This window comes from Barbus barbus (genome assembly GCF_936440315.1).
Source record: "Barbus barbus genome assembly, chromosome: 40".
Lineage (NCBI taxonomy): Eukaryota > Metazoa > Chordata > Actinopteri > Cypriniformes > Cyprinidae > Barbus > Barbus barbus.
The window spans coordinates 6,061,925-6,076,079 of NC_136718.1; the positions used below are offsets into that span (position 1 = coordinate 6,061,925).

The window sequence follows — 14,155 nt, forward strand, 5'->3', positions numbered from 1 at the left end:
GATTTTCCACCCCCTCTGGTCTCTAGAATTAAATAGTCCATATGTGACCCTGGACCATAAAACCAGTCTTAAGTCGCTGGGGTATATTTGTAGCAATAGCCAAAAATACATTGTATGTGTCAAAATGATCAATTTTTCTTTTATGCCAAAAATGAATTTCCTACCGTAAATATATCAAAACTTAATTTTTGATCAGTAATGTGCATAGTTAAGATCTTCATTTAGACAAATTTAAAGGTGATTTTCTCAGTTTTTAGATTTTCTTGCACCCTCAGATTCCAGATTTTCAAATAGTTGTATCTAGAGATCAGTTTCGAAAAAATGACACGTATGACTGGTTTTGTGGTCCAGGGCCACATAGTTTTTGTATGCAAATTGAGAAACTGAGTGTTTATTTACACAGAATAGTGTTTAACCATCCTGTTCTTCAGTCTGTGTGCAAAGTCTGCATCATTTTGTGACAGATTCATAAAACAGTTCACACTGAAATGTGTTGCACAAACTGGGATCTTTGGTCTCATTCACTAATAATTGTGTGGATTACTAATTCACAACATATGTGTACGTATACAAATATGCTCTTAACATTGTTCTAATGTTAATGAATTTGGAGTGTTCTAAATGAACGAACGCATGTCTGAGGTCAGTCATTTGCATAAAACACACCCACATCTTCATATAAGGCTTTTCCGCACAATCTTTATTTTATAGCCTTTCGTCACTCTCAGCAAACATATGAGGCTTTCTAAAGAAATGCTCTCATCTGAGAGATGTGCAGCAGGATTCAAACAATGGCAAGTGTGTTATCCTCAAAACCATTTTAAGAACACAATAAGTACCTTTAATACACACCCAGACTACAGATGTCTTATTAGCCACCAGTACATATGCGTATTAGAGTCGCAGCTCAAGCTATAATGCAGATTTATTTGACACTTTCAGTGTATTTAGTGAAATTTAATTAACCATTCAAAAATATATATGCATCAAATTTGTGATACAGACTGACTGTGAAGTCAAAAAAAAAAGAAAGTGCAATAGAGAGAGGGGGGGCCGTGATATATTTGTAGCTGCTTTTGTGAGTAAGTCAAATTTAGTAGTCTGTTTATACTGTAAGCTTTATACAATGACCGACTGTAAAAATCACAATAGGGTTGAACCTGATACTAAAACTGTGAATAAGGATGTTTTTGTTTTTTTTTAACACCAAATCAGCATATTCTAATGATTTCTGAATGATAATGTGCATTGAAGACTGGAGTAATGACTGCTTATTTTAAATGAAAATTTAGCTATTTTAAAATGTATTAAAATAGAAAAAAGTTTTTTTTTTTTTTTTAAATAACCATTTCAAAATATTACTGTTTTTACTGTATTGGTAATAAAATAAATGCAGCCTTAGTAACTATAAGAGACTTCTTATAAAAACATTTTTTTTAAAAACATACCGACCCCAAACTTCTGATCCGTAGTGTACATTGGAGATATTTTGCACTATGTATGACATTTAGACTAAACCACAGAAAACTGAACGTTTATCTGGATCTCATGCTGTGTGTAACCTCATTTCAGAAATGATATTTATGCTAAACAACATTACACTTGGGTATAAAATGTAAGATATGGTTATTTGGCAATATCAGATTGAGCATCTCCTAGCATATTATGGCATTTATAAAAGGTAATTTGTCATGGTTTTTAACTGAGGAGGTGGCATCAGTAGATGTTTGTTCTGATGGTCGCAGATGCATCATACGACTGCATGATTGAGGCCCATGTTTCGATATGCTCTGTTTTAGTAAAACCACATTTGGTTTCTTTTGGAGAGTTAATGTCTTGTAAATAGTTGCTATGAAATTATGGTAGCATTTGTTAGTGGATGTGAATGGCAGCAGTGGTGTCTGGAATGGTATTAGCCACCCTTGACATTTCAGTGCATCCTGTATAAACACATTCTGCATTGAGCACCATTGCTAATCGATCTCAACTGATTCCTGGAGTTTGAAGTTAGAGCTTGATGAAAGAAGAGTCCTGTGATCTAACCACCTAACCACCTAATTAATAGTCAGCTGTGGCCATACAGCACAGGTGTCCTATATATTCAAAATAAATAAATGCAAAGTCAAACTACAAACAAGTGGCTATTTTATTTTCATAATACTAAAGCAAAATGTTAAAACTGGAAAAGGTGACAGCGTAACTGCAATTGATATTTATAAATGTATTTAAATATATATATTCAGATCTGTATGTATTTCTTACTGATACTACTGTTGATATAAATAATAGAATGAAATAGTGATATTATAAAACCTGGTAAATGTGAACGTTTAAAAAATACTAATATTAGTAAAAATAGTAATATTTTAATAGGTTAACTTAGACAGCCCTAAAATACATTTAGTAAAATTCTTTATTTTTAACACATATACCTTATATTCTCTATAATTCTTTATGTTGCCTTTTAGTTCACCAGCAAAAATATGGGCTCATAAGACATTAACAAATTTCATAGGTCTTTACAAAGAAAAGGACACTAATAATCTAGAGCATTGTTCCAATGCTAGTCGTATGTTAATATTCAGTATTTTGCATTAAAACAATGAAACTTTCAATCTGAAGCAGCACAGAACAATATACAGTATCAGCTTCACTCTATGATGAGTAACATTACCATCTTGCATTTCTTGCATATTTTTAATTTCTTTTCACATCGGCCACGTGTTGCTTTAATGTGTGTTGCACCTCTATCTTGCGTCTTCTCCACTTGCTCTCTGTCTCTAGTGAAAACAGGAGTGTGTAGAGGTTTGGGAGGGTCTGTGCCATGGAGGGACTCGGTGGGAAAACAGCAGAGACGTGCCCATTCAGATTAGAGGAGGCCATGTGTCTCTCAGACAGCTCTCTGCGTCTGTGCTGCTCATCCTGAACTTGCGCAGGTATGAAACTGATCAGACACAGCATCCTTTGCAAAAGACAGAGGACAGTTATGATTTTCAAACTTCCACAATGGTAGCATTAACAATTAACAGCAGAAAAATGTGTACTTACATATCTCCAAAGGCTTTCCTTGTAGAGGACAGTACAATTTTGAGAATAAAAATCATGAAGAGCTTAATACCATGCCAGAGCCAGTATGCCACAGTCATAGTGTCAGTGATCCATTTCTGATACCTGCAAAACAGCAAATCACAAGTGCTTATGAGCCGCATAAGAATGTTGCATTTTAAAATAAAAAAAAGAGTGTGGTTTTACCTGTGGTTTTCATGATCTACAACCAGAATTCCAGAAATGTTGGGACATTTTTTAAACGTGCATAAAATGAAAACTAAAAGACTATCAAATCACATGAGACAAAATTTTATTCACAATAGAACATAGAGAACATAAATGTTTAAACTGAGAAATTTTACACTTTTATCCACTAAATGAGCTAATTTCAATTTAATGCCTGCTACAGGTCTCAAAAAAGTTGAAAAAGCAAGACATTTTTAAAAGATTCAGCTGGGAGAACATCCAGCAACTAATTAAGTTAATTGGTCAAGTCTGTAACATGATTAGCTATAAAAGGGATGTCTCAGAGCAGCAGAGTCTCTCAGAAGTAAAGATAGACAGAGGCTCTCCAATCTGTGAAAGAGTGCATAAAAAGATTGTGGAATACTTTAAAAACAGCATTCCTCAACATCAAATTGCAAATCTCATTATCTACAGTGCATAACATAAGCAAAAAGTTCAGAGTAACTAGAGAAATCTCTGTGTGTAAGGGACAAGGCCGAAGACCTTTGTTGGATGCCTGTGCTTCAGTTCAAAAGCCAGCATCTCTGATGGTATGGGAGCGCATAAGTGCATACGGTATGGCAGCTTGCATATTTTGGAAGGCACTATGAATGCTGAAAGGTGTATAAAGGTTTTAGAGCAACATATGCTCCCCTCCAGATGACGTGTATTTCAGCAGGACAATGCAAAACCACATACTGCAGCTATTACAACAACATGGCTTTGTAGTAGAAGAGTCCGGGTGCTGAATTTGGCCTGCCTGCAGTCCAGATCTTTCACCTATAGAGAACATTTGGCGCATCATTAAATGAAAAATACGTCAAAGACGACCAAAAATTCTTCAGCAGCTGGAAACTTATATCAGGCAAGAATTGGACCAAATTCCAACACCAAAACTCCAGAAATGTATGCTTTCTACTGTTTTTTTTTTTTTATTATTATTTAACGACATTCACATTACATGATTTTACTTATTTTTACTTAGAGAGGGGGATAGCGCACCACATTAAAATAAATCATCTTTTTATAACCGCTGGCCAAATTCAAAAACGAAACTAAAATTAAAACATCTTTGGGTCTGTTTACACCTGGTCACTTCATGTGTTTTCTCATATCGGATATCTATCTGATTTGTTAAAACATTTCCATTTTGGCCACATAAATGTGCCTTTGCAAAACGGATATAAATCTGTTCTTTAAATCCTGCGCTATATGCAAATTTAACGGAGTTCACGTCAATGAAAGCAATAGATATGCGCTGCATTTTATTTGTTGTCAGATAATTTCAATATCAGAGACCGCAACAAGAGAGAGCACGGCATCAGCACTGGAAAGATAGGTTAGTCTCACTACTTTTAATGAAGATGATTGTGTGTTGAGAGTCTGCGACTTACTTTTAGTTTCATTCGCGGCTTGCTGAAGAGATACTCAGCTACTCATCCGTGGTGATGCTTGTTGTATTAGCGCTGTCATATCAAACTATAACATGCCATATAGCCTATAAAACGCTCTCACACGTTTATATATTTTGTTTATTTTGGGAGGAGTAAAATTAGCATATGTGGTTTCAACAACCAGATGCATTTACACTTGTCCAGTTTCATCTGGAATGCGGCCCAGACCACCTCCCGAAGTGGTTTGAGCGATCGGATTTATATCCGTCTCGAATGCGTTTCAGAGGGCATTTACACCTGGTCTTTTCAGGATCGGATAGCTATCAAATAAGAAAAAACGCATGAAGTGACCAGGTGTAAACAGCCCCTTTGAGAGCAAGGGAGCCCCCTGGTGTTTCAGGGGCCCTACGCAGCTTGCGTATTCTGCGTATAGGGAGGATCGGCTCTGCCTCAGTGCCCAGACGTCTTCAAACTGTTTTGAAAAGAAGACGAGATTCTACACTATGGTAAACATGCCCCTGTCCCAACTATTTTTTTTTGTGTGAACAATTATTTTATTTTATTTAAAGGCAAACTGAAATTTTTTTAACTAATATAAATGAATACAAAATAAATTATACATCAAAATCAAGAAACAAAAGATTCAACAATGTCAAAAGCATGCAGCAGTGAGAGTGTCAGGGAACTGTTGTGTGTCTGTCATGTGTTCCTGCCCCTTGTGCCCTTATTTGGTTTGTTTCCTGTCCTTGTCATATGTAATCATCAGTTAATTCTTGTCTAGCCGTGTTCGTCTCATTAGCGTGTGTATTTAAGTTCCTGCCTGTTGAGTTTCGTGCTGTCTGGTCTACTCGTTACTCCCCGGTGTTCCTGTCTGTGGTTTGCCCTGCCTTGTCTTGCCCTGCCTTGATGTTATAAAGATTATTATTTGAAGATATATCCTCGTCTGCGTGTTCCTGGTTCCTCCCTCGTGTGTGCACCGTGACAGAAGACCAGACCAAAACAGTAAGCGGCGCCCCTTCACCTCGTTTTGTTTTCCGTTTTTTAAAAGTCTTTTTGTTTGTTCCTGTTTCGTCTGTCCCTCGCGGCATGGAAGTCGCCGCTTGTCATCCTGCCTTAGCCCGCGTCAAGTGGGCGTGGGAGTTTGGTGGGATCACCGCGAGTGCCGCGAGTCCGCTGGCCGCGAGCCCTGCAGTCTGCCGTTCGCGGGAGAAGTTCGCCGTTGTCCGCGGCTCCCAACCTCGCCGCTCACACCGAGCCCGCCGTTCGCGGGAGTTCACGCCGCCGTCCGCGGCACACCGAGCCCGCCGTTCGCGGGAGTTCACGCCGCCGTCCGCGGCACACCGAGCCCGCCGTTCGCGGGAGTTCACGCCGCCACCTGCGGTTCACCCAAGTCCGCCGTCCGTGGGGAAAGCCAACCCACCGTCGGCGGCTTCACCGTGCCCGCCGTTCGCGGGAGATCAACGCTGCCGTCCGCGGGGAAAGCCAACCCGCCGTCGGCGGCTCCCCCTGTTCACGCCGCCGTCGGCGGCTCCCCCTGTTCACGCCGCCGTCCGCGGCTCCCCTGTGCACGCCGCCGGTCCGCCTCTGACTCAATGCCCGCCGGTCCGCCTCTGACTCAATGCCCGCCGGTCCGCCGCTGACTCAAGCCCACCGGATTGCCGCTGACTCAAGCCTGCCGGTCGCCGATACCCTCTCCGTGGATCAAGTCCACATGTCACGGCCAGGAGAGCCGTGTTTGTGTTTGTTGTGCCCACAGGAACATTTTAAACTTGCCTTGTCATGCCATGTCTTGTCTTGTCCATGGAGACTCGTCTGGGGCAGGCGGCTCCTTGAATTGTGGCCATGGAGGCCAGTCGCAGCCGCTTGCCCCCCCTGTCGCAGAAGTGGAGGAGGTTGCTGAGGGACCCTGTGAGGGCCCCTGACTCCTCGTCAAGCCCAGAGGAAGACTCAGCTTCCTAGCCAGCCCAGGAGGGCTTCTGGTTCCTGTGGGATGTCCTGTCGTGTTTGTCTGACCCTGGAGGGTTTCTGTCGTGTCTTGTACTGTTTTGTCTGTCTAGCCCCGGAGGGCTCCTGATACCCCCTGGATTCCCCATGGAAATTTTGGGGGGGGGTAGTAGAGCTCTGGGTGGAGTGGGTGGGCCGAAGAAGGATGCCATGGCCACAGTTACCACCTGCCATGGCCTCCTGAGCTCCCTGCTCCGCCATGGGTCCTGTCTGTCTGTTCCGCTCTGGAGGTCCCCGTCCTGTGGTCCGTGTCTGTCCTGAGAGGCCTCCAGAGCGCCCACCCCCCCTCCCCGATGGAACTGTTAAGGCTCGGGACGAGCCTTTCGGGAGGGGGGAGTTATGTCAGGGAACTGTTGTGTGTCTGTCATGTGTTCCTGCCCCTTGTGCCCTTATTTGGTTTGTTTCCTGTCCTTGTCATATGTAATCATCAGTTAATTCTTGTCTAGCCGTGTTCGTCTCATTAGCGTGTGTATTTAAGTTCCTGCCTGTTGAGTTTCGTGCTGTCTGGTCTACTCGTTACTCCCCGGTGTTCCTGTCTGTGGTTTGCCCTGCCTTGTCTTGCCCTGCCTTGATGTTATAAAGATTATTATTTGAAGATATATCCTCGTCTGCGTGTTCCTGGTTCCTCCCTCGTGTGTGCACCGTGACAGAGAGCAGCTAAATGTAAATTCCTTTGTTGCGGAGACAGAGCCAATCCAGAAAAGCCATCCAAGAAGATTAGATCCGGAGTCAAAACCACATCCTTTTGCAATAGGAATGATCCATTGAAGCTCTGGAGTAAACTCAATGTGCACGTTCGATCTCGATGTCTCTGCCTGCAAGTGATGGGATCCAAATCGGCAGTGACCATTTGAGAAAGCCAATCGGGTCATCCTTCTCGGCCCCTTCAGGTAATCCCAGCAGGCGGAGATTACTGCATCTGCTGCAGTCCTGTAGATCAATCACTTGTTGCTTGAGGGCATCCAGACCCCTAGTGTGTTCGCCGACCACTTTTTTCTGCTCTCTCTGTTCCCCGATTAAAAAGTCAACTTTAGAGCATATATTCTGGATTGTAGTCATGTGAGAGGCGAATTCGGTGCACATTGCTGTTAATTAAGCCTTCAAAATGTCCTCAAATCGCTTTATAGTGATTGCCAAATTGTCTTCCTCCATGTCCGCTAGGCCTGCTGCGGTTGTGGGTTTTGTTTTCTTCTTAATTGGCGAGGATGATGGTGAAAGATAAGCGAGTTTCCGACTGTGTGACATTACAAGTGACTCTGTTTATTGTAAATAATTTAATGAACATACAATTAAAATAATTGTGTAAGTAGTAAAACAAAATAAACGCAAAATAGCATTTTAAGTTCATAAATGTTTTCAGTCCCCCTCCCTTGCAGTGGTTTGGTCCACTGCCTCCTTTCCACCTTTACCGATACACACACACAAGTAAAGTTGTTCAGTAGTTATTTGTAAGTAACTTAGGCTGTTAAGGCTATTTTATTCTACATTGTGTGAAATGATTCTTTCTATTTAATACAGATGACGCTGGATCATTAATAAATTAGTCATGACAAAAAATGATGATATCGGATGTATTTTTCTGTGAGCGATTATAAGGTTACCAAGCTTAATTCCGTAGCTTGTCACCCACTATAACTAACACGGCGATAAGCCTGAACTGATATTAGGCAAATATTGTAGACCTACCGATGTGTTGGGTTTTGCTCAATATGATGTTAAGTGGCAGATCAGTGAATATCTAAAGAGAAGTCCTCAGTCCTAGACAAAACCTAAATACTATGTGGAGGACACAAAATAATAATTATAATATGACCGCGTGGTGAACAATATGAACCGAACTCATATTTAAACACGGTCTCCATGCTATACACACTGTGTACACATATCTATCCGTACAGTACAATTTTGGCTGTATTATTTGTGTCCCCTTCAAAAATTGCTCTTGAGAAATTTTATGTTTATTGTCCCCCCCTACTGTTAGAAGATGAAATTTACGCCCCTACAGTGTAATTACACATTTAAGTACTAAGTAATATTAATTAACTACATGTATACTTACTATATGGCTAGGGTTAGGATTAGAGTTTGGCTTAGGGTTACTTGCATGTAGTTATGCATAATTTATTATTGTTATTATAATAGTGAGTACATGTAATGTGTAACAAGGACACCTTAAAATAAAGTGTAACCTGAATTGGTCCTTAAAATAAAGTGTTACCCAATTAATTGTTAAAATATAAAAATTTAAATGGTGGCTGTAATAAACTTGTTTTCATGACAGATCTATTCACATTAAATATTGAAGACAGCAGGTTAAGTATAAAACAAATATGTAATTTTTTTGTAAATTATTATCATCTATAGCATTAACCAACAAGCTGATGGACACTGAATGGAGTTCCTGAGGTAAAACCAACACTATGTGACATATTGTTTACGAGCTGTTTCATTGACATCTTCCGTGATTAAAAAACGCTCACTGAGTGAATACGTGAGACATGATACATTTCAGAAAGCTGTACTGTATCTTTTACCACCTTGTGATTTTCATTCATGTTTATTTTGTGATATAACTACAAATGAAGAGATGATGGGTTCACGCACCACACCTTAATTGTTTAAATTATGTAGTGAAATTTTAAGAATTTGAAAGCTGTGACTTTGTTTCATATTAAAAGTAAGTCTAAAAAATATTTTCGGTGCATTACTAAACATTTGTGACCCTGGACCACAAAACCAGTTTTAAGTCGCTGGGGTATATTTGTAGCAATAGCCAAAAATATATTTTATGGGTCAAAATTATTGATTTTGTAAAGATCATGTTCCATGAATGTATTTTGTAAATTTCCTACTGTTAATATATCGAAACTTAATTTTTGATTAGTAATATGCATTGCTAACAACTTTAAAGGTGATTTTCGCAATATTTAGATTTTTTTGCACCCTTAGATTCCAGATTTTCAAATAGTTGCATCTCGACCAATTATTGTCCTATCCTAACAAACCATACATCCATTGAAAGCTTATTTATTCAGGTTTCAGATGATGTAGAAATCTCAAAAGTGAAAAATTTACCCTTATGACTGGTTTTGTGTGTCCTGGGTCACATTTTCCAAAATAAACTATAATTAGATCAGTACCTGTCCCATAAGGTCGTGGCACTCCAGATTGGCAGTGTGAACAGTAAGAGCAGGTATGAGAGCGTCCGCTGAGGTAACGCGACATTCGAATTACTCACAATCTCCAGCTGCCCCAAGATATTACACAGCAGCACTAAAACAGAGAATAGGAGACTGTTTCACTTCTGTATCGAATCCTCCACTTTCAGAAATGGAAACAGGACTCTACAGTACCTTCCTGAACCTCTACTGGTGAGTTCTTATGTACTGTCGGCTCTTGACGGGATGGACTTGGGGATGAACAAACCCCATTGACTGCAGGTTGTTCAGGGCAGTTTTGATGGGATTCCTCTTGCTCTGCACGATCAGTCTGTGTCAGCATCCAGTGATCTGAGCTCACCGAATCATCAGATGCATCAGACTCCTTTCTCCGCTGAGGATACAGCGGCAGTGCATCTGTTGAGGTGTGAGAGATAGTGTTAATGAGAGCGCTGGTTAAAGCAAGTGGACAGAACCAAAACCTTACTTCTAAAGGTTTAGGCCACGACTTAATGGGGGAAGTCGTGGCCTAATGGTTAGAGAGTCGGACTTGTAATCGAAAGGTTGCGGGTTCGAGTCCCCGGCCGGCAGGGATTGTAGGTGGGATTGTAGGTTTGGCATGATTGTAGGTTTGGCATGAATTTTTTTAAATTTGTGATAATTTTGCACTGATAAGGGACAACACAAACTATGAAAACATATTTTATTACATAAACATCTTATACATAGAATAAATTTTCGATTATTTTTTTGATGAATTTTATGCATCCATGTCTAACAAAAATACTTACTTTCTTTCCAACCAACAAATGAATGAATGAATGAAAATCTTACTGACCCCAACATTTTTGAATGGTAGTGTTTTTGTGTGTGTGTGTGTGTGTATATATATATATATGTGTGTGTGTGTGTGTGTGTGTGTGTGTGTATATACATACTTTTTATTTTGTTTACATGAATTCTAATATGTATAATAGCAATGTATGTACAGCTTCGAAAACGTAAACCCTTTACATATGTACAACTTTAGAAATATTAGTGACTCCTCTGTTCAATTTCATGGAGTCTGAACATTTCCAACATTTCCATTCAAAGAGGGTAAAAGATGCACAAGAATTTGTGCATCTCTACAATTGTTTACATGAGAGGGTTTACAGTATGTTGTAGTCCTCCATACGCTGACATTTTATGTATCACTCTTATCAAATGCAAAAAAGTAAGTGTACACATACCTGTGAATATGTAAATAATAATAATGATAGTAATAATAATCTGATAAAAACTCACTGCTCTGCTGCAGGAAGTATACGGTATCTTGGTATCCACTGTAGAAAGCCCTCTTCAAAATCTGACAATCAACAATAAATACAGTTAATAATGACAGAAAATTAGCTGCTAAAAATGATGTCATAATTTCTTCACCAATATTACACTTAAAAGTTTTCTCAAAGTTGTAAATATTTGAGGAAATACTACTGAAGTCTTTTCATGTTTAGTTGAATGTGGTGCCTACTGTTTCTTTGTAATTATTTGTTAAATGTATAAGCTATTTCTGAGTAAAATCATTAAAAGAAAAAAAAAGTTAGCAAGCCCTTTGTTTCTATCCAGGTGTTCAGGGTTGTGTTTACTCTGAAAAGAAAAAAAAAAACCATAGAAGTGCCTGTGTTACAGATCTCACCCTCCAGTCCCGAGGAAACAAGGCATCTACCAGCCTGATGAAGTTAGTGATGGAGCACTGGAAGGAGAGCTGCTGAATGATTGCATCGCACAGGATGGTGGAGGTATCGGATGGACAGATGTCCATGTGTCCAGCAAATGGCGAGATGGTGAGGGTGGGAGAGGAATCCTCCAAGGGCTGGATGTTTGTGAAACCTCCATCCATATAGTGCTGGGAACATACAGGAGTGCTGTATTTATAGCTTATTCTGGGCAGTCTGTTGGTTTAGTGTATTTCTGTAGTTTTTAGGCTCTTACGGTGCAAACACTTTTACTCACCTCACCTTTATATTGTGGTGGGATCACGCCAGAATATACAGGGACAAAACAGCTACACAAAAGTGCCTTATAGAGGACGGAACGAGGCCATTTAAAGAAAAAGTGAAAGAAAGAAAAGAAAAAGAAAGAAAAGCAGAGTTTGGCCTGTATTACATAAGTTATAGAGAGAACACAATTTCATCATCAACAAATAAGTCCAAGTGATGAATTTTATTCAGCTCTTCCTCTCTCCAGAAAAGAAGGGCTGCATGTGTTCAGAATGTTTTAAGAAAACCTGATTTCATAGATATTACTATGGGATGTGCAATATCTTGCGTCTGCTTTCTAGAGTTTTGATGCCTTTTAATTCAAACTAATGAAGTTTATCTTCTTGTTGTTTAAAAATGAACATTTTTTAATAGGTTATTGTGTTTATTTTAGTATTTTCCATGACCTAATCTAAAGTGAGCACAATTTACTTCTAATGAATCATTAACAACTCCTTTTCTACTGGTTTAAATACTGCATGTCAGTTTGGTAACAAGTTGTTAAAAAAGGATAATAAAACATCTGACTCTTTGCATATGAGCTAATTAAACAGTAATAATTTGTAGATAACTGTTTTTACATAATGTAGAGACTACAGTTTATAAACTATGAATGAACTATAATAGATTGCAAATTATTTATTAATGCTGCTTTATTACTGTATAAAATGTTACTCTGAATGAACATTTAAAAAATCATAATGCTTACATTAATAAGTTCATTGCTGGAATTAAATTCTGACACGATGACATTTTTTCCATCAGAGATGCGAGTCATGGAGATGTGTAGACGGCCTCTGGCGAGAGTGTGTGCGTTATCAGGCAGACAGCGCTGCAGTGTGACCTCCAGCCACCGGAAAATATCCACCGTGGGACTGAGAAGACCGAGCGGATGCTGTTTGGTAAATCGCGCAAACTCCAAAAGTTGGTCTCGAATGCGTCCTTTGAGAAGAAAGGGTGGATTTAATGACTACTGACTCAATTAGAAGTCACGATTCTTTTATCCAAGTGACTTACTGCACATCACATGTATTTTTTTTTCAATTGCTTACACACATTTTCAAAACCTTGCCTCTTTTTTTTCCAAAACTTCTCATACAAATCCAAGAATTGCACACACAAAATACAAAATGCCTCACATCTCTCGCAAAATGAAGCACTGCATTCAAAATATCACAAACACATCTAAAAACCAAACAGTTGTCTTACATTGCAAACACCTTTGCTTTAATATTACATTTTTGGATATATCATATACACAGTTATTCAAAACCTAAAGCTCTTCTTTCATGAGCTCCTGTACAGTACATTGCTGTACAAGATTTAAAGTAATTGACAGAGAGATGTTGAAAAATTCATGGTAAACACAAAAGCAAGGTTGAAACCATTATTTTTTTTTACTGTAAGCATTTGCGGTCGTGAATACAGTATTACACAATATGAAAGAAAAGAAACACATCAACCATGTGTAGTTCTGTAGATGTGTATTTATAGGACTATTCTAAAGCCATGACTGATTGGTGTTCAGTAAAGTGATACATGTTTGCACATGTGAGGAGTTAGTGTGAGGCACTGATGAATTAGTGTGGCATTTTGATTGGTTGTTTTTGAAAACAGAATCAAGATAATTCCTGTTAGATTTTTGTGTGTTACATAGGGAATTGTGTGTAAAGCGCGAAAATTAGTGTATTTGGTGCAGATTTTATGTGTGGTTCTGGTGTTTCAGAAACTGTGTGACAAATAAAGATTTTGTGTGTAAGCAGTTGAAAAAAAAACGGTAAACCCAGTACCAATCTGGTCCTGTTGAGGTGGGTTTTAAGCCTACAACCTTTACAGTAAGTAAAATACTAAGTCCTAGTCAGTCAATGAAAGTTATGAATAGAAGGATCTCAGATTACCTAGATTGGAGCCACAGACGACCGCTGCAGCGACGAGGGAACCAGCAGACGCGCCATAGACCCTCGGAGCTCCTTGCAGGATCCAGGCCGCATTATCCAAAAGACTCTGCGCAGCACCGAGCTGGTATGTAGCTAGAAAGCCAGAACCGCAGAAAGACACAGAGAGGTTGTCATTTTTAGACAGAATGCATAAGGGTGATGACATGACTAGAATAATCTCAGATGGTATGAGTTCTTCAATGCTCGAACTAACTTTGGATGTGAAGCATCAGCACAACATATTAAAACAGACAGTCACGGTGTTGTTAAATCAAAAAGATGCTTTTTAAAAACCACAGAAGTCCCTCCTTCCCCTCTGGGTCTCTGTGAATGATGTGAAGCCACTGAGGAGATCCAATTCTCAAATC

At 39.4% G+C, this 14,155-nt stretch overlaps 2 protein-coding genes across 2 annotated transcripts in view; one reads left to right on the plus strand and one right to left on the minus strand.

Moving 5' to 3' along the window:
* Positions 1-14,155, plus strand: part of LOC306859737 (uncharacterized protein) — a 708,874-nt gene that overhangs the window by 554,586 nt on the left and 140,133 nt on the right. The window lies entirely within an intron of this gene.
* Positions 2,130-14,036, minus strand: LOC306859598 (1-acylglycerol-3-phosphate O-acyltransferase Pnpla3-like). The gene is made up of 9 exons (XM_079400708.1): positions 13,749-14,036; positions 12,560-12,792; positions 11,825-11,890; positions 11,508-11,717; positions 11,117-11,177; positions 10,025-10,246; positions 9,812-9,944; positions 3,049-3,171; positions 2,130-2,962 (listed from the first exon to the last, which is right to left on the minus strand). Exons 1-9 carry the CDS (start codon positions 13,951-13,953, stop codon positions 2,698-2,700), a joined length of 1,518 nt encoding a protein of 505 aa, XP_079256834.1. The 5' UTR covers positions 13,954-14,036; the 3' UTR covers positions 2,130-2,697.